The sequence below is a fragment of the Talpa europaea genome, assembly GCF_964194135.1.
Source record: "Talpa europaea genome assembly, chromosome: 12".
Lineage (NCBI taxonomy): Eukaryota > Metazoa > Chordata > Mammalia > Eulipotyphla > Talpidae > Talpa > Talpa europaea.
In genome coordinates, this window is record NC_140079.1 from 16,130,733 (window position 1) to 16,150,572 (window position 19,840).

Sequence of the window (19,840 nt, forward strand, 5' to 3'; positions counted from 1 at the left end):
GGTAATAGCCCAGAGAACCCAGTCTGCTTGAAAGCAGAGCTTAATTGTAAAGAATTTAAATTCTCCCATTTTGATTGTCATAAGCTTAAATGAAAGCGTACTAAGCAGTCCAGACATATTTTAATACACTTTCCCCTAGTTTATTTTCTTAACTAAAGTCAATAAGGAGCCAATGGGTTTTCTTAATTGAATTCCCCTTCAGTTTGTGTTATGGAGCTGCTTTAAATCTAGACACTAGGGCAGGGAAAGAATTCCCCTGGCAATTGTATTGTCATAGTTGTGCTGTGCTGGCCAATATATATTACATATAGTGTTCCCCCCCCGCTCCCCCGTTATTTATTTTTGACTTATCTGAAAACTGTTGAAAGCAAAAATGCATGCTAGAAAATTAAACTTTGAAATTTATTTTCCACTGGTTTCTGTTCACTTTCCTTCCATCGACATTATGCTTTAATTAAACTCCCATTTCTCAGGGATGGGAGAAGGGTTGGGAACAGAACTAAGCTAAAAGGTCCAAATAGAGCTCTCTCACTTCTTAATGTCACCTCCCCTTTGAGTGAAGAGACTGTTTGCCACAGAACAGCAGGAAGGGGAGTAGATTTTTTTCTGTTAAGCAATTTCAAGTTTTGTTAAAAGCTTCTTCAGAATTGTTCACTAGTAGGGCTGTGCCCCAGAGATCTTTTCATTTGCAAACCAGATGTTCTGAAAATAACAGGAATCTGTACAGTAGTTTCATTTAACAAGGAAAACAATTCCTATAGTGTGTGGGGTGTGACTGCAGGGGGGGAGATGGGGCAAGAGTTGGGGAAGGCCCAGGTGAGGCCGCAGAGGCAGCGAGAGATGCAAGGAGAGCGGCGTTGAGACAGATGGCAGCTCTGGAACTGGCAGCGAGGATTCATCTTGTATTGGATACTGGAAGGCTGGGTCCTCCCTGTCATGTCCTTTGCCCTCTCTCCTCCCCAAGGTAGCTCCAACAGCCACTTTCGAATCTTAAGAAGCCTGTGTTTGCATTTTTTGCACTATTGATAATTTTGTTCATTCCCTCATAAACCCATATAGGTCAAAAAACTGATGCTATTATAATAGGCTTACAAACACCAGTAAAATAAAAATATGGACTTAAGATAGCATACAGCAATGGATGTGTCGGTTTGGCTTAAAAAATTGAAAAGGTGGCTCAAAATTACAAAAGGTGGCTTGTGCCCCATTAATACTCCTGTTACCAGGTAGACCGCCATGTCAGTAATACTTGATAAGGATTCAATAAATGATGAATGAAAAACAGTCTCAATGGAGTAGAAGCCAACTCCAGAAAAAAGGCAACTCAGTAAACATTCTAGGAGGAGAGAGATACACTGCTGTCAACAATGGCTTCATACGTGCCTAGGACATAAACACACAAAACAGTCACAGTGGTGACAGATGTTTGAAGTCAAGTTGGGCTGCCATGCTAATTTCTAAAATGCCATCCTTCCTGACCTACAGTTTATCTTTTCTTTGATGGGGAAGACCAAAGTCTACTTCTCCTTGGTCCTATCCCTGTCTGTGCCGCCCATTCAGCCCTGACTGTACAGTATCTCCTGCTGCTGAGTTTCAGCACATCTAAACTATTCCCTCAATCATATTTTAAGGGGTCCAAGGAATTTTCTATCTCCACAGGCATGAGCATATTGCTGTATGTCTTATGGATGCTTGATATTTGTTGAATGTATGCCTAAAATGTGACAAATATAACACCTCTTGCATCAGGCAAATATCAACAGCATCAGGGAGAGTAATCACATGAAGACCTTGGAGAACAGACAGCCCTTTGGGAGCAGGACTCTCCACTGTAACTTGCAAGGCCCCCTCTCTACTGTAATTTATATGACCCTCTCTATTGTAACTTACAAGGCCCCCCTCTACTATAACTTACAAGGCCTCCTCTCTACTGTAACTTATAAGACCCCCCTACTGTAACTTACCAGGCCCCCCTCTACTGTAACTTACAAGGCCCCCTCTCTACTGTAACTTACAAGACCCCCCTACTGTAGCTTATAAGCCCCCCTCTACTGTAACTTACAAGGCCCCTCTCTACTGTAACTTATAAGACCCTCCTCTATTCTAACTCACAAGGCCCCTTCTCTACTGTAACTGGCAAGAAACTGCAAACACATGCTTTCTCCAAGGCCTACTGGGTTTTGAGTCCTGAGATACCAATAAAAAAAGTTTGCTGTTTTCTTTTCCAAGAAACACAAAACATTTAATCAGATATGTACTTTGGAAAAAGAAAAGCTGGTTTCAAAATGACCTACTTCGTCCCTATGAAAGAATTTTTAAATGTGTTTCAGAATTTGGCCTTATAGCTATTCATTTCTTATTCTTAGGCGATTTTATTTTTTAATTTATGATAGTCACATTCAGAGTGGCCTACAGCTTACACTCCTCTGGGCCTGATTTCTTATTTCAGTTGCTAAAGGGGTTTAAAACTGAGTGCTGTACATGGCAACCTGCAACACACATCTAACTCTAGACGCCACCGAGTCAAAACCACTACAATAGCCACATTAACTAGGGAGACAATATCTTCCTAAGATGAGGGCAGGATAAAGCTTCCTCCGACTGTCAGAAAGGGGTGAATGGTAGCCAGACTATAGACACACCTAATATACCAAATGCAGCTAACTTCAAAGAGCTGAAAACAAAACAAACAAAATCCCCCAGTACGGCAGGAGGCTTTTCTTTGCTTCCAGTCCTTGAGAGGAATCTGCATGAAGGACATTTACTCTGGGAAATGCTGCTTTTTCTGTTTTAACAGGGGCTCCAGGGCCAGTTTATGCAGTTTCCTCTTCTGGGTGACAGCACGTAGCTTCATGAATGAAACCACATGGACAACTTGACATGATTTTTTTAAAAAATGAAAAAAAAAAAAAAAAGAAGTGGGGGCCTGCCAAGAGGTGAGACAGAAATATGTGGTCAAAATAGCAATGTACATGAGACCGAAGAGAACCAAGGACTCACAGGACAAACCACATGTGGCTCGAAAGGGGGTCCCCTTCTAGCTCCATTCCTCAAATGGCTTTTTCTGGAAAAAGATTCTAATGACATTAACGGCCTAATAGTTGTAAAGCTGCAAGCATGGTGTATGGCAAATGGATCATCAATCATTCCTCCTGGGGCTCTAAAGGCTGCACACATTCTTCTATAGATGAAGCTGCCCTTAGGTGAGGGCCCTCACATGGAAGTGGGGAGGCTGGCTCGGTGCAGGATGGACAGAAGGTTGGGACACACAGGCCTTGCTCCTGCTTCCTATCAGGTGTAGGTCCTGGGTGGGCAGAGACCAGTCGGGCTAGGCTCCCTTTCAAGAGTCTCCAGGATAGAGTTGTGAGCTGTTGTGAGGGAATCAGGCGACCGAGAGCTCAGTGACAGCTGGCCTCCCTAACAAGGGGAACAATTCGATTATCCTGGCTACGGAAGATAAAAGACAACACCGGCATACTTCCTTTCTGAGAAATCAGAAATCAACTATGACCTTTGAGCTTAAAATAGCTATATATTTTAATTGCATTTGTACATTTTCCTTGTAATCAGATGCTATACTGGGGAATGGGCTTCAGTGATTACATTTGAATGGGAGAAAAAGAACAGATGACTGTGGGCTGCTGCTTTTTTTTTTTTGAGTTCAGGCTTTATGTTACTGTCACTGGATTTAGCTGTTGAAGCTTTTAAGGCTAATGGTGGCAGTAATGCACCAAACAGTGCAAGAGAGAAGGGTGGAAATTAATTTAGCTATCCATTTGTCGAGATTCAGTCTGGAAGATTTTTTAGGAATCAATCTAAATCTAAGGGATAGCCTGGACCTTTAAAATGGGACACAGCCTCATTCAGCTCTATAACCTTTAATCTGTTTGAAGAAAGGAGCAAATGTTAAATTTCACAAGTGTACTTTCTGGGCAAGATAAATATATGTAAGACAGCTTGTTAAGACACAGTAAGCCTGTAAGATCACATCCATTAAGGCAACGGATTCTACACTGTTGTTTTAGTAGCAATTTTACTTTAACTACTCTTGGATGTGCCACGGAGACTCTGGACATTCATTACCACAAATGTATTTTGTGTGCAGAAAGGGTTTAACGGCCAACATCAAGAAGCTAAAGAGCATCTATGAGATTATCTTATGCCACCTTGAGCTGAGAGGTCAGCAGGAGAGAGAGAGAGAGAGAGAGAGAGAGAGAGAGAGAGGACGCAAGACAGGTCCCTCGAAAGGTACCTTAGATGTGGACAGAAATACAGCATTGTTTGTTTTTAAAATTTCCTCCTAAATGGAGTCTCTGCAGTCAGAACTGTGATAACAGTGAGTTGTAGCTGCGTGAGGACATAAGATTAGCTTTAGTCTGGAGTGAAGGATTAAGAGCTGAGTTGCTGAGATTGATTGGGAAGCAGGGAGGAGTCTGGGAATCTGGGGAGTGTTAAGGAAGGTCTTTAAAAAAGAAGCTAAGCCAGTGACAGACCAGTCATGAATGAAAAGTGTTGTCCCATATTAAAGGGAAAATGTGTGTTTATGCAGAGTGGGGAAGGCCTCGACTGCCTCCAATGCAAACATGGCTGGCTGCCTAGATGCTCCTTCTACAATGAGACACGGTAAGGGCTGGTTCATGCCTGGGCACCTTCTGTAAAGACAGATGACTGAAGGATTTTCTTAATGGCTCATATATGCAGGGCAGTGGTGAATGAGGTGATGTCATTTACACTGACATCCAAGGGGCTTTCTGCAAAATTTTATGAAAACCTGGGAACAAGAGCTCAAGCCTACTATGGCTTACAACTAGGTGAAGAGGCAAGAAATCACAAAAGATAAAAACCTAATTCACAAGTGTGGAAGGTTGGTGCACAGAGGCTCAGTTAGCCAGGACTATCTGGCTGTGCTTATTAACAACACAGAAAGTGCAAGAAATTTTCACAGCACGAACTGAGTTTACCTAAGAAGCAGAAGGAACTAACAAAAAGCTAAAACAGCAATACACACACACACAAGAATTTAGGAAGCAGCCTGGGTGGAGCTGAGTTTAGAGACACCAAAACCAATTGATGGATTTTCAAGTAAGTTTAGATGTGATGGTTTCATACCCAACATCTAGGAAACCCTCACCGGGAACAAATTGAGGATCCTTTTATTCCACTGTGATGGTTAAAAAATGAAGAAATGGAGGTTTGAAAACCCACTGGCAGAGCTCATAAACGGACAAGTGTGCTCTCTGAGTTCCTGTCGTGTCTACCTCAGCTGCTGCTGTGAAGACCACGACCGTCTCCAGAGGGTCAGCATAGAGGATGGTTCCATGTTGAGGGGTAAAGAGGCTCCCTACACGAGGAACCACGAGTCAGGTGCTCGGTGCTGCCCGGGACCACGCGCTGGCCATAGCCTCAGGCAGACCTCGCAGTCCCCTCAGATCATGGGATGAAGGAGTGTTGTCTTGTAAAGAGATTCCTTTTCCCTCACAGCACAATGCTGACGTGTTTCTGGGGTGGAACCTGTGAGCAGCAACCCTTTATCTAGGGAAATCCTCCGTGTTAGTGGACAAGGTCTGCCATCACCTTTCCTACCTTGAAAGGGAGAGCAATCTCCAAGGCTCCACTCAAGTAACATCAAAAAATATGAAAGCCACCGGAGATAGGAAGGGGACAGATGGCATGCCTCCTCCCTCAGCGAGAGTCCAAAATAATAGCCGAACTCATTTTGAGTAAGAGAGGGACAGCCAGAGTTAGATCTACACGGTGGCCTCCACCCCTCTGTGGGACTGAGGGGGCCGGGACCTGTGCCCGTTGAGGAAAGAGAGCAGCTCCCTCTGAACCCCTGTGACTACCCAGGCGTCCACATCAGGGAGTAACACTGGCAGTGGGTTCTCTCTGGGGCAGAAAGGACACGATGCATTTAGGAACGTGTCCCCTATGGGCATGTTAAATGATGTGTATTTTCCTTTGTGTTGATTAAGATGAAAATTAAGACAAGGAGAAGATCTAGAGCCACGTTACTTACCATTTTGTCAACCAGGACCAGGCATAAGCTATTGGTTTGGCTCTAACAGCCAGGATGCCATTTTTCCTAGCATTTTGAACAGTGATGCTCAAAAAGGAATTCTCTAATGCGTCAACTGCAAAATAACTTATCTTTTGTTAAATGTTTGGGGGGGTGGTAAAGATTCTTCTAAGGTCCCTCAGGTTCAGCTTAAGACCTCAGCCTCTAAGTCTTTGATGTTCCAAAGTAATGGAACTTAATTCCAAGGGTTCAGCGGACACGTTTAGGTTTCTTCTTACTCATAGCAGAAAGACAATATACATTCAGGACATTTTCAATGGTCATGAAGGTACCATACCTGTGATGATGGTAAGGATGATGGTGGTGGTGGTGGTGGTGGTGGTTGTTGTGGGAGGAGGGATAGTTGTGGGGGGATCTGGATAAAAAAAAAAAGGAAAATCAAACCCACAATGCTGAACACAACAATGACCAGTAATGACAAAACAAAGGCATGAGGACATTGAGATGTTCGTTTGATGACTTCCCCCTTTTAAACCAAAAGTTCTTTTTTTTCTTTCAAAGATTTTTAACGCAAAGTCTTAGGTGGAAGAGCTAAGAAAAGAAGAAAAGAGATTTGTATTAATGAAGTGAACAAGAGATGAGCAGATGTCGAGAGGGAGGAAAAAAAAATATCAGAACATAGGACCCTCTTTCTCCATCTGATTTCGAAGATGAGGTTGAACCAACTCAGCCCTTAAGGGGAGGGGCAGTGGCTGTCATTTCACTTTACACTTTTACAGATGGGGGTGGAGAGGGAAAGGTGCTGCTCTGTTTAAAGGGCTCCTATCTGCCAAGGATGAGTGTGCAACTGCTCCCTTGCTCTCTCTGACTGTTAACTTCATTATTCTCCATCAATACACCCCAGCAGGAAGTAAAACCACTTCTATCCTTGTAATAAATACAAAGAAGAGAGAATGTCACCACTAAATATCAAGTTCCAGGCATGGGAGATTTTACGGAGATTTTATTTTTAAAAGTCAATAAATTTTACAACTTATAAATATTAATAAGAGAGTTGCCTTTGCTCATATTAAAAGTTTGACCTAAGCGGATGCTAATAACAAAACTGAAAGAATGTCCCCCATCTTGTAAACAAGAGAACTAAATATACACGAGGAGTGACCCTCAAAGTCAGGAATTCGACAGGGAATCCTCTTGTCAGATGTTTGATATACTGTATATTCTTCTATCATTTCAAAAATTATTTGGGGGAAAAAGGAAAGGGCAAATATGAAAGAGGAAAAAAATTCTAAGCCCAAATGATCAAACTGAATTTGTTAAATTGTCAGCAAGACTTTGAACTAAGCAATCATTCTGCTATAATAGAGCATAAGACGATTTGAAGGCTTTTGATTTTAAGTTTTATCTAAAGCACGTCAACTTTTTTTTCCTGACACATCTGGTGTCCTTTTATCTCCAAGCGAGCTCTCAGATTGTCTAATTAATACATCAAAACTTTAATTATATACTGCACCTCAACTGGGTTCGGTATGATTCCCTGCAAGTTTATGACAACATTATCTCGGGGCTGGTGGGAAGGTCTGCTTGAAACAATTGCTTCCATTTGATCAATAATCCTACAAACTGCTTCTCTCATACAAACACAAGGTAGGAATTTGAGAAGGAAGAAGCAACAGCAAATTGCTGTTTTATAGGAGACTCTGCTCATTTCAGTTGGAAATACGACAGTTTAAAATATTGTTTAAAAAACCCTCACATGTGAGCCCAAAAAAAGGAATTCATTAAAAAAAAAAAAGAAAGAAACAACTCCTCTTCCAAGAAGGAGAAATGACTCCATTAGTAATTTCAAGCTCCCTTTTTAGAAGAACAAGATGAGAAACACTCAAATTTGGGCGGTTTGTTCTGCTTTGTTCCTTCAACACTTTCTTATGGAGAGCACCGGCAGGGGGGCATTTCGTGACCCAGCAGATGTCCGGCGCATCCCCCTGCTGCAGGTGCGGGTGCAGGTGCATGCCAGGTGTGCTGAGCCCTGAAGTCGCGCACCAGACACATTCTGCTCCTTCCATTGCCTGACTCACCCGTGCCCAGAGGGTGCCTGCTGCCCAGCATGCGGACAGCTCATGTGGTTTTCTGCTCTGGTTCAATTATAGTGTTTAGCACGGAACAGGAACACCTGTACTTGGGAGACCCTCCCCGATGTCCTATCACGGTACTTCTGTACCTACCTCTAAAAGTCTTGGCACAAAATGTGGGATGTTCATAATACAATCTAAGTGGACCTGAAGGCTATCTGACCCGCAGGGTGAAGCTGACTAATGAGGGCACAGACTTCAGAGAAACACCATGGGTCCTTCACACTTTGTGAAAATGATACTTTTCCTTCTTTTCATCATGATGGGGGTAGCTATTGCCCTTCACATCTGGCTCAAGTGACCTGAATGAATTATATTCCATAACCTCAATGCTTAAATCATTTCTGACAATGAGAGTGATGTGAGGCCACTATTTAAGAGAATACAGACTTGGGGCTAATGGGTTGTGCTGGACACAGGGAGGCTAAAAGAAAAAAAACAAACCAACAGGATTTAGGCACTAACCAGCTAGATTCTCCAAGTACAGCAGTGATCCCCAGAGAGTTAAATATTTTAAAGGCATTTTATCTCTAGTTCCTAAAGTATTTGGAAGCTACTGTAGCAGTACAATAAACCAAACTTTGAGAAGAAAATCGACTCACCATCTTCTCAAATGGATGGAGGACCTGAGCAATACCTCATCTACCGTCCTGCCAGGTGTGGCTGCTGAGCACAGATGGAAGGAGGGAGACAGGATATTTAGTGCAGCAAGGCCAAGTATGCCCTCTTGGGGTGGGGTGACAGGTGCACATAGTCGTGTTTGCTGAAATAAGTGGGCCTGCTTCTTGACTTTCAATTAATGCATTCTGGCCCAGAGAGATAATTCTAAAAGAGCAATCTGATATAGGAGGGAACTGTTCTATTGGGAAACAATGAGAATAAGTGGAACTACAAAGAGAGAGATTTTGCTGTGGATTTGAGAGAAGAATGGTGGCAGTGAAACATGCATGCTTAGTGACCTGATGACCTTGGAAGTTATGTGACCTTTTTGATCTGTAAAATGGGATGATGCTATTGCTTACCTCGAGGTGTTACTGTGGAGATTAGAGATCGTGCATGAGAAACAGCATGGAACAAAGTGAGACTCAATGACGTAAGCCATAAGCTAGTGTCTACAATTCTTCAACTGTGTCCACAATCCACAAAATTTCTCATCTTAAGATGTGGGGACAGTAGGTAGGATATGTCAAAATTGTGTTTCCAGATTACTTAGTCTTCTGAATCAAGGAAGCATATAATGGAATGGAGGAAAGTGGTTACTGCTTTTTAAAATCTATTGTTTGTTAAAAACAAACAAACAAACAAAAAAAACTGGATAGAAACCCGGGTCATAGCAGTGTAGGGCACATATATGAGGACGAGCCTGGGTTCCCTAAAGAAAGCCAAAGGAAAGACTATAGAAGCAAAAGGGAGGGACTTAGCTTCACCCCCTCATACCTGCAGCCTGAGCGGCCCAGGAATAGTGGGGGCCCTGGGTAATGCCTACTGAAAATGGGGTCTAACCCTGCTCCTCCCCATGGGTGAGCCATTCCCTCACCTCCATCTTAACTACTAGGGAGAACTGACGGTGTTACATGGAAACCACAGACGTTGTGGGAATGTGCAATGTAAACACATCCCCGGAAGTCTACAAGTAAGATTATTAGACACACTCCTTGGATTTTGCTAAGGAACAATTAGTGTAACCCAAACCTTAGAGGTATAGGCGAAGGAGACTGTTTTAACACTCATGTAGTTATGGTATAAAGCATGTTTCATCAGAAAGGCTGCTACTCCTATTTTCTTCATCAAGAAAAGTGGCCAGGTACCAATGACATTATAGTGTAAACATCTCACATGTGTGTATATGTGTGTATTCACATACACTTATATTTGGATTAGTTATACTGCTTGATATGAAGAAAGATATGTACACATATTCCTACACTTATAATATACTGGCATTTTCAAGCGTATGGTTATTCATTTAGTACCATGTCAGCTCAGAACTATGCTTCCTGGCAGAAAAATAACCAAGCAGCTTCAACTGAACAGCAAAGAACTAATTTGTCACCAGAGACTAGAAGCTGGGCGGGCCCTCCTCACCTAAATAGAGACTACTCACCATATTCAAAATTGACAGTTAAGATATAAATGGGAGAGAAATTTAAGCTGTTTTGCACATAGTAGATGCTCAATAAATCTTTGATTAGAGATTGAAACTCATGACAAGTATGCTTTAATTATCCTGTAAGAAAGATGTTAAGTAAACAAACAAAAGAAAAAGCAGCTGTGTCTAAAGCAGTAGCTATAGATAGGTTATCTAACTCTCAAGGACCTTATCTTTTTTTTCCAAGTATTTACTGGCTTGCCACATCTTCTACAAAGTAATAGCTTCATGCTGAAAATAGAATATTTCTGCTCATCAAAGCAGAAGAGAGACTAGCCCAGGTATCACAGGAAATACCACTGGGAATAAACTTTCTGAGCTGAAAAGCCATTAATTGGTAAGGTTGAATTTCGCAGTCATTATTTCCAACATAATCTCCATAGCTTGTGCCTGAGGACACCGCTCTCCTACTCAGCACGGTCAGAGACTGTGATCTCGTGGGAAATCCCCAGGATTAGAGGGAGACAAGAAAAGTCGCAGCCCCCCCTAGGTAGCAACGCCGGTGTCCACCTCAGGCCAGGCGTCTTTAAGTTCTGGAAGGAAACAAACTGGTTTTTGGTTTTCAACTTGACCAAAGAGCAGCAGCTAATTGTAAATGAGTCTAGTGGAAGAGCGTTTATCTTCGCACGTACCGTATACATACAGCATATAATCCGAGTGAGCTTTGCCCACTATGTTTGAGGCTTCACAGCGGTATGTACCATTATCTGTTTTGTTCAGGTTATTGATGAACAAACTGGGCCCGGACAGTACAGCGTGCTGAGGCATTTCATCATCGACTCTCACCCAAGTTACCATCACAGGCCTGCAGAAGAAAGGGGAGAAAGACAGGTTGCATTCTTATTTCCCACTAAGATGTCTGCATCACACTTCTCACCCACGCATTAAATGAACCACATGCAGGGTTACACAATTAAAAAGGACCTGCTGGAGATACTTTAAGTTCACAGGATTACCACCATGAAGTCTCCATAAAATCTGTTTGGAGTATCATTTTTTGAAAAAAATATTATCAGGTGTTGAGAAACTTTCAACAGACCACAAGCAGGAGTCTCATTATTTCCAATTCATCTTCAACAAATCAGCAAATAAACCAATAGGCCCCATTTTTATGTCCTGCTGAGTGGTTTCACACCAATTCAGACAGGACAGAGCTCACCCATTGTTAATCATCTCATTAATTAGGGAAAAAATCAAATTCTTGGCCAGTGATACAAGCATTCATCTGATGGTTACTAACACACCAAGACACTTGCTTGGAAGCCACTTGTGATATTTAAATGGATTTGGAGTTTTACAGAAGGGGATAGACTTTTACATCTGAATAGAGCTTTCTTTTGGCCTCCATAGTTTGAAAAAAAAACACCTCTTCACATTACTGAAAGATGTAATCACTTCCTCTCCCCTTAACCCTGACCAATGACCTGACTCCCCTCCCCCAAATAAAGAAGCCAGGCCACCCCCTGATGCCCTCCCCCACCAAATCCATGAGCTCTTTGGAACTATTTGGCAAAATGTCCTCTCTCTAAAAGCCACCCTCTGCTCCCCTCCTGCTGGGTGTGCACCTGCAGGCTCCAGGTTCCTGGCTGGAGAGCACCCCCACCTGAGCTCTGGAGGTCCCGGGGCACTTGCTCATGAGTGACAAGTTTGTTTTAGAGATTTCAGCACCAACTATGTAGCCACCAGGAAAAAGCGAACTTTGCAAGAGCTCAGAGCCAAACTAAACACACACACACAAACACACACACACACACTCACACACACACTCAAAGAGCTTCTTTCAAAGTCACTGAGTTTAAAACATTTGGAGACCACTGTTCCCTCCACCTCCTATGAGCTGGAGGCCACATCCAGGATGGTGCCTGAAAACTTGTACTTTAAAGGAAGGGCCAGGGCAGCAGCTCCCCGCAGTTCCGACCGCTACCGCTAGGGGCAGCACGATGCCAGGAGCCCCGGGCCTGATGATGAACGGATACTCAAGTTAGCCCTGTCAAGTAGAATTCCAATTTTCAAATGGGATGTGAAGTTACAATTTTTCTTTAATTACACATGGGTTTGTCATCACAACCCAGTAAATTATTTAAAAATTAGGACCGCATATGTCCTCCTTGCAGGCAATGGCAAATGGGTCTGCCTGGCAATCAGACCTAATGTCCTGCTGCTTGACAGCTGAAACAATCAGTGGGGGTAAGTGCTGAGAATATTCACAACATTTAATGGCAAGTTAAATTACCATTTTTATTGTATGCAATTTCTTGAGAAAATAAATAGGTAATATGCTAGAAGGGATAGCGGCAGAGTAACGTGCGTCTGCTCACACAGCCATATACCCGCTCCTATTTGAGAGGAACAAACAAATACCCTCTCTGGCATAAATGTCCTGAAGGAAACGTGTAATTTACTGTCCCCGTGGCACATTCAATTGAACACAGTACCTTCTTCAGGGGGAAAAACACAGAAACAAAATATAGGTTAGCAAGCCAGATACTGTAAATGTGGTTAATGCGGCTGAATATAGGTCTTGCAAGTGGCAAGAGGCCTGTGAAAATCTTTTTTTTTCCCTCCATTAGATTGTTTTGGAGGTGAGGTAAGCTGCTAACTAGAGAGTAATTCAAACAGTTTACAGAAAGCAAGCTCTGGGTCATTGGCAGTGTTCAAAAGAGTGCAAGGCAGCTCTGTGGAAGCCTGAAGTGCTTGAACCAAGGAACTGCGGAACAGCCACGCAGACCCAAGACGGCCCCCTACTTCCACAAGGTCATCTTTAAAACGCAAAATGGTGAGTACAGAGAGGGGCAGATTCTAGCCTATGGGAAGGTAAGTTCAACAGAGGAGGGTTGAGAGACAATCCGCTGCAGCCAGGCTCCCTACTCTCTCTGATCTCATTTGAGAGCCCACTGCCTGGCAGTAGCTCCTGCGGGAGTGGTTCTTTCCAAAGATTCTGGGGCAGTTTGGGAAAGACACTCTGAGTTCCTTAAGGGAAGCTGTGCTAATGATGCTGGTTAGCAAAACTCTGGGAGGGGAAAAAATAGCACGGGAACAGTAGAGGGAGCTCACGCTGCTTTTTGTTGGGGACCCACTCCAAGGTGGGGAGCGCTTCCTCCCAACAGTGACCTCGTTCCATTCTGGAACTTCATGGATTATTTTCCCCAAGAAACAGTTACAATCTTCACTCCATTAGAGAGATGGAAGACTCCCTCTGCTCTCCTAATGAAGCTGAATACTATCAACATCCTGCCACCACGTAGCTATTTTGTTGTATTTATGACACATGTAGTTTCTCTAATTCACTATCATTCACTAAACAGGGCAAGTGAAGTAGCCTTTTCATACATTTCAGTGAAATAAAAATGTAAGTTGGTTTTCCTATGCAATTCTCTTATGCAATTCATGCATGTGTGTGTGTGTGTGTGTGTATAAATAAAATGTTCCTTGAGGAAAAAAAAAATATATTCCTTGAGAAAAGTTTCCGAAGCATTCCTTGCTAGCAGAAGTATTTCCAGGAGTCAAGGCTGACACTTTTCTTTGAAGGAAGGAGAAGCAAAATTAAAGGCAGGGCAAATTCATTTGCCTGCAGCTGGTCCTGAAGACAGCCGCTCAATTTAAGCCTGAAAACCACCTTTCCAGCAGCTCAGACATAAACACAGAAGGTAGCAGATATCATTAGATTGTGGGCACACTAAAAATTTATTAGGATTATTTTGTGTGTGAGAGAGAAAATAGGTCTGACAATCATGCTGATGATAATAAAATAGAATTAGCTGAGATTTCAATCTTAGCTGGCATTTCATTTTTCTCCCACTCCTGGCCATTAGGAACCACAGATATTTATTCCCCTTTTCACAGAACATTCTTTTATTTCCTGAAAAATCTTCCATCCCTTACAGCAGGAGACAGGTGACAGGCCAGTGCGTTGTGAATGCACATCTCTGTGTTGTGACATTTACTGCTCACGACCCTCTGCCAACCTTGGCCTTCAGAACTTACTGGGGCTTCCCGATGGCTTCACATGTTAACTCAAGCGCGTCCCCTTCCCGGGTTAGGCCTTGTACAGGATAAGTCATCTGAATATGCACTTGAGGCTTATCTGTGTGACGACAACACAAAGTATAATGTTTAGCAAATGGTATCATCAGGCGAAATCAGACCAGCACGCGGCCACAAACCCCACACCGCCAGCGCCGACTCTCCCGTCCTCAAGCCTTCAGTAACATCCTTCTAATTAGTTAGTAATCCTGGCATTTGCTCAAATTAAATTGACTAATAACTCTAAGGAGTGAACCGCGAATAGATAAGAGATTCATAAGCCAACTGTGCCACATCAAACATTTCCTGTGAAATACATTTTGTTACATTGAAGTTTATCTCCAAACTCACTCAAGCTAAAGGAAACTCATTTGCCTTCATGCTGAGGTGAAGCCACAGAGATTTGGGGTGCTCAGAATTGATACATTTTATCATATATCATATATTACTACGTGACAATTTGCTGTGATGCTGCATATTAATAAGTTTGCCTCTTCCAGGCTCTTGTTTTCAAACAAGGAAAGCAAAACTGCTGAATTCTAGCTGAAAGGCCTGGAGAAGAAGGAACTGGGAGATTCCAGGGGGCCCCTAATGAAACTCGCTGATGTCTCAACGTAAACATAGAGGAAGGAAGGACAGGAAGAGGAGCCCTGCGGGGTGGTGAGAGCCCATTTTTAGGAAGGGAGACACTTGGTACCCAGAGAATGGACTAGCTCGCCCAAGGTCACAGACAGAGCCCAATGAGAGACCATCCATGAAGTACATGATGAGAGGGCTTTCTAGATGAAAACCGTATTTCCCAGTACCAATCCATAACTAAAGGCCACAAAGTATTCCCAAGCTTCCTAATGCAACGAAGGACTTAGAAAAGTGAGGCAGGGGATAGTCCTATTTCTAACAGTTACTTAAAAACCGTATTTCTGAGTTTGGAGGGGGCGGGTAGGAGATAAATGCTGAGGAGGGCCGGGAGTGGGGAAGTGGAAAAGGCTGGGATTAATTTAGATACACAGACATACAAATTAAAAAAAAAAAAAAAAAAAAAAAGCAAAAAAAACCCAAAAAATAACCTTGAATGGAATGGGGAGGTTTTTTTCCTCCACTGAACTACTAAGCTATTAATCCCTAAATCACTTTTCTCATTTAAATCTGTGGCTCTCTAAATGTACATTTTTGGCCATGTACCCAAGAGTAATCAGTGTGAGAGGGCAAAACATCAGTTGGCTGAAAGGTCAAAACAATTTCCATACTTTACTTTTTCAGATGGTCACAGCACCTAACCCACAGCCCCCTGGCCTTTGACAAGCTCTGGCTGGCTCATTAACATTCATCCTATGGAATAAGGGACACAGCAGAAATATGGCAGCCCCGCCAATCTCAACCTGTGCACAGCTAAATAAGCTGCATTAGGGAGACCTCTCCAAGGATGGCTGCTTTCCAGACACATTTTTATAGTCTTGCTCCGATCACAGATCTTTCTCGTATGTCTCTGAGAACCATGTGACATTCCAAACCTTTTAAGAGCTCCTTCCCATGTACCAGCATGCACTGTACACTGAGTACCAGGAATGCTTTCTGAGAAGCTAAGTCACTTGCCAGAGACCATAAGTTAATAGGCCCGAAAGCGCCAGCTGACCCTTGCAAGTAAAACACTTCTATTCTTGGACATGATGGCAAATGAAATGCTTAAGAACAAAATGGTGCAGAGGTTTCCAGACACTGATAACTGCGTTGGAATGACAGTCATTAAAGAAAGGCAGGTGTACTCATGAAGGACAAACGGATGACCTTGAGTGAGCATGGGCTGTTAGGTGGACACGGGAGCTCCTGGGCTATAGACCTTTGTAGGCCAACTGCAACCACTGGGTGCCATGTGTGGACACACACACACACACACACACACACACACACAAGGCTAGCTGGTGAAGTTTATTTAAAAAAAGGCACAAAAATAATAACGAGAGGTCATACCAATGAAAGCATAGACAATAAAAGATCTGCTCTGTTAACAGTTCATACTCAGAAATGGCAGTGCTTGTGGAGTTCCTGGCCAGGGAACCTCTGTCATTCTTACTATTGAACTATCCTGGGTGAGGCTAAATTTAAAGCCCAGAATTTGGGCTGAAATGTAACATTTGCTTATAGGTTAATCGCCGATCCACCGAAGGGCTACATTTTCCATGCACTGCTGACTTTGGCCCATTAATTAAGGAGAAGTGGAATGCTTGCTGGCCTATGTGGAAGGTTTTTTTGGCATTTTTTTCCCTTTGTGTAATTTACAAGCAGACCGAGAGGGTCTATTTTTCTGCATGGTGCACTCAGGGTTTTACAGGCTCAACTTCCATTAATAATAAAGAAAATGCTGAAAATCTATCCACCCTGCCTTTTCAGTACCGGTGAGTTTGTTTTAAAGGCTTTTTTTATGTTCCTAACGGCTATTTGCACTTGTCAATTACTCACATAAATTAGGAAGAACAAACTAAGGACTTGCTATACCTGGAACTTCGGTTAAAAAAAAAATACACACTAAGCCAAAGAAAATACACATTCAATTTGGATAACTGATTTTCCCAATTTACTCTTAAGGTTTCTGAAGAAACATCTACTTATAGGGACAGCTGCCATAGGTACCTTAACGGCTGACTCAAAAGGTAAACATTAAATTTGCTTGTATTATAGAGAAAAATGTCCTCCTCTGTTGGCAAATGTGATGTTTATGCACTTATTATCTGATCATGGGCTGCTGAGCTATCTCCACATCCAACCTAGGAACCAACTGAGGGTCTGTGTGCCAATATCCTCCTGGAGGTAAAGGAAACTTAAAAACAAATTCTGTCCCCTTCCTTTGCCCTGGAAGGAGAACACAAGTGTTCTCAACGGGTGGAATAGAAACCCTGGGATGTCGTTGGCTCCTCTAGAATTCAGGGATGCTAAATTTTCCCAGGAAGATCCTGAGTATGTCAAAATACTGAACAATCCAGATGGCTGATTGAATAGCCCAGAGCTCATCATTTATATTTTAATTATGTTCATAAATCAAACATTATAACCCACCAAATCTTTCCTGAAACAGAACCAGACTCCAAGATTTATTTGTAAGTAATGAGGTAAGGCCCAGTACATTTTCTGGGTGATCATTTTACGCCTCGGTTGGTGTCGTCAGGCGCAAGGCTAAAAGCCAGATGACACTTCCCACCCAAGTGCAATAACTGTCCAGAAATGTATCGCTCAGGATGGCTTAATGTCATTATAAAACGGAACCACTGGATAAAAATAAGAAAAATAGTTAGGTCTGAGCAATTATGGCACATTACGGTTATAGAGATGGCACTGCCAACAGCCAATCAATTAACTCAAGGGATCTGAGGTTTTCATAATATATGGCAATTTTTTAAAGCCCCCATAAAAGACGTCTAGCAAGACTGCTATCGCAGACAAAACACATTCATTAGTCAAAGTTGCATAGAGGGTTAAATACCAGGCGGTTTTGGTCACACTACAGCAGCAACTGATTAAAAAAATAATATGAGGCAGACATTCTGACTGGATGAGACTTTCTTTAAATGCACTTTGCTGTCTCTATAAAGGGGAAAAGTGTGTGTGTGTGTGTGTGTGTGTGTGTGTGTGTGTGTGTGTGTGTGTGTGTGTATGGAAGCTCTCTAAGCAGTTCGGATGGTTTGCTGGCAGATTACAATTGATTTCATGCCAGTCTGACCTTGCACCACATTCAACGATCTTCTCAGGAGACTCAAGACTCTGTAACCTGTATTTCACGTTCCTATGTAAATGAAAAGTCACAGTCTCCTTCTCTCTAGATCACAACATTAATCTTAAATATTGTTTATTAAGAAAAGGTACTTTGCAGGTTCTGTTTGCCAAGGATGTCACCTGTCCTGCACAGCAGAGCCAAGGCAGTCGGGAAGGAGTCTGATATGCCAGTCTGATACCTACCCACCCAGGGGCTCCTGACGCTCTCCTTCTTGAAAATTTTAATTCAGGAAATACGGGCATCAAATGTTCTTTGACATACTCACTGCAACCAGGCCCAAGGGCTGGGCGTCATATCTGCCTGTGAACAGCATTTGGGACACAGGCTCTTAGTGTCTCTCATTTATATTTCATCTGAGAGTCTCTAAAAGCAGTTAGGCTGAGACTGGATGCCTGTGGGCCAAGTGCTCCCAGGTCAGGGCTGGGAGAACTCAGGGTCTGGCGGTGTCAGATGGGTCAGTGCCTGTGCATTCAGGTGCAGCTGCAGTGACTGAAGACTCTTTGTCAGTCATGGCGGATTATACCCATTTGGAGGTGCATGACAAAGCAAAGATTAACCTGAGATTTGGTTAGTATGAGGAACTGTTGAAGCTCAAAGCAAGAATCCACCCCCAAAATATACCTGCCTAAATGGTTGGGAAAGGACAGTTTTGCACCACGGAGGCAATGCCTAGCAACACAAGGTGGCCAGGTCTGGCGAGAGAAGCACAGCCAGCTCTCAGGGGACTCAAAGGGACCATCCTGCAACACGGCTGCTTTCTATTATGATAACACATTCATGGGCAATTTTTGTGGCCTTTATGTCATTTGTTTGTGAGGTGAAGGCCTCCCGCTATCACACCTGTTGTGTGAGTTCCATTACTTAACCTGCCCTTCTTGTGGAGGGCTGGGCTTCCTGAGTGGGATGAGTCAAAGCTGGTGGGGCCGAGAGCACGTGCCATTCAACCCCAGGAGAACGCAATTTCCTTGTATTGCAGCATGCCAGTATTCTGTGGGTATTGAAATGATCATTCACCCAACAGAATCCAATTTTATTCCATAGGGTAGTGGCAGAAAGTTACGTTTCTAGTGCTTCTGAAGTGGGGTGCACCCGCACTCACACCGCACCCCTCTAGATCTTTGAGAACTCTGGGTGAGAAAATCTATTTAGTGAGATTTTCTGCACAAGAACGTTAGCTCTGCAGGAAGGCAAGGTTTTGTATTTTTCTATTCTGGGTGTCTAGATCAGTGCCCGTGCCTGGCATGCAGTAGGTATTCAAGTTATATTTGCTGCATGAATGAATGAATGAATGCATGCATGAGAGAAAGTGCAGAAATAAAGGGGCAGGAACTTCTACTCATAGCTCTGCTACTGATTATAAAATAAAATCAGGCCATGAATCCATCTTATCCCTGTCAAAGATAAACTAGGCACATCAAAATCATCAAGTGGTTATTTGCGCATATATTGATTCCTACCAGGCAGCACCGAACTCAGAGTGGGTAGGCCTGTCCCACCCACAGGACTGGGGAAAGGTTTTCTCAGAGAATATGCAGAAGCAGAGCAAGGAAATGATCTGGCTGTAGATTAAGTGGCGTTTGGTTTGGACTGCCTGAGACTGGTTCTCAAGTTGCACCTCCTCAGGTGGAGCACACCGGCTCTGCTTGAGGTTTCTTGCTGAGTGAGGTCAGTTACCAGGTACTGGAGCAACCTCGGTCTAATGGCCTCTTTGTTGAATGTTGCAAAAGCTCTTGTCACAAAATAGAATTGTACTT

General features: G+C 43.0%; 1 protein-coding gene across 6 annotated transcripts in view; it reads right to left on the reverse strand.

Annotated features, from left to right (window-relative positions):
- Nucleotides 1–19,840, reverse strand: part of CADM1 (cell adhesion molecule 1) — a gene marked incomplete at both ends in the record, with an annotated part of 314,928 nt that overhangs the window by 24,624 nt on the left and 270,464 nt on the right. For 3 of the 6 annotated variants that reach the window (XM_084251256.1, XM_084251254.1, XM_084251253.1), the window contains 3 exons: nt 6,354–6,431; nt 10,930–11,102; nt 14,282–14,381. In XM_084251256.1, the coding sequence (XP_084107382.1) occupies nt 6,354–6,431; nt 10,930–11,102; nt 14,282–14,381 (351 nt within the window). The remainder of the gene's footprint in view (nt 1–6,353; nt 6,432–10,929; nt 11,103–14,281; nt 14,382–19,840) is intronic. The other 3 variants (XM_084251258.1, XM_084251257.1, XM_084251255.1) reach the window with 1 other exon arrangement.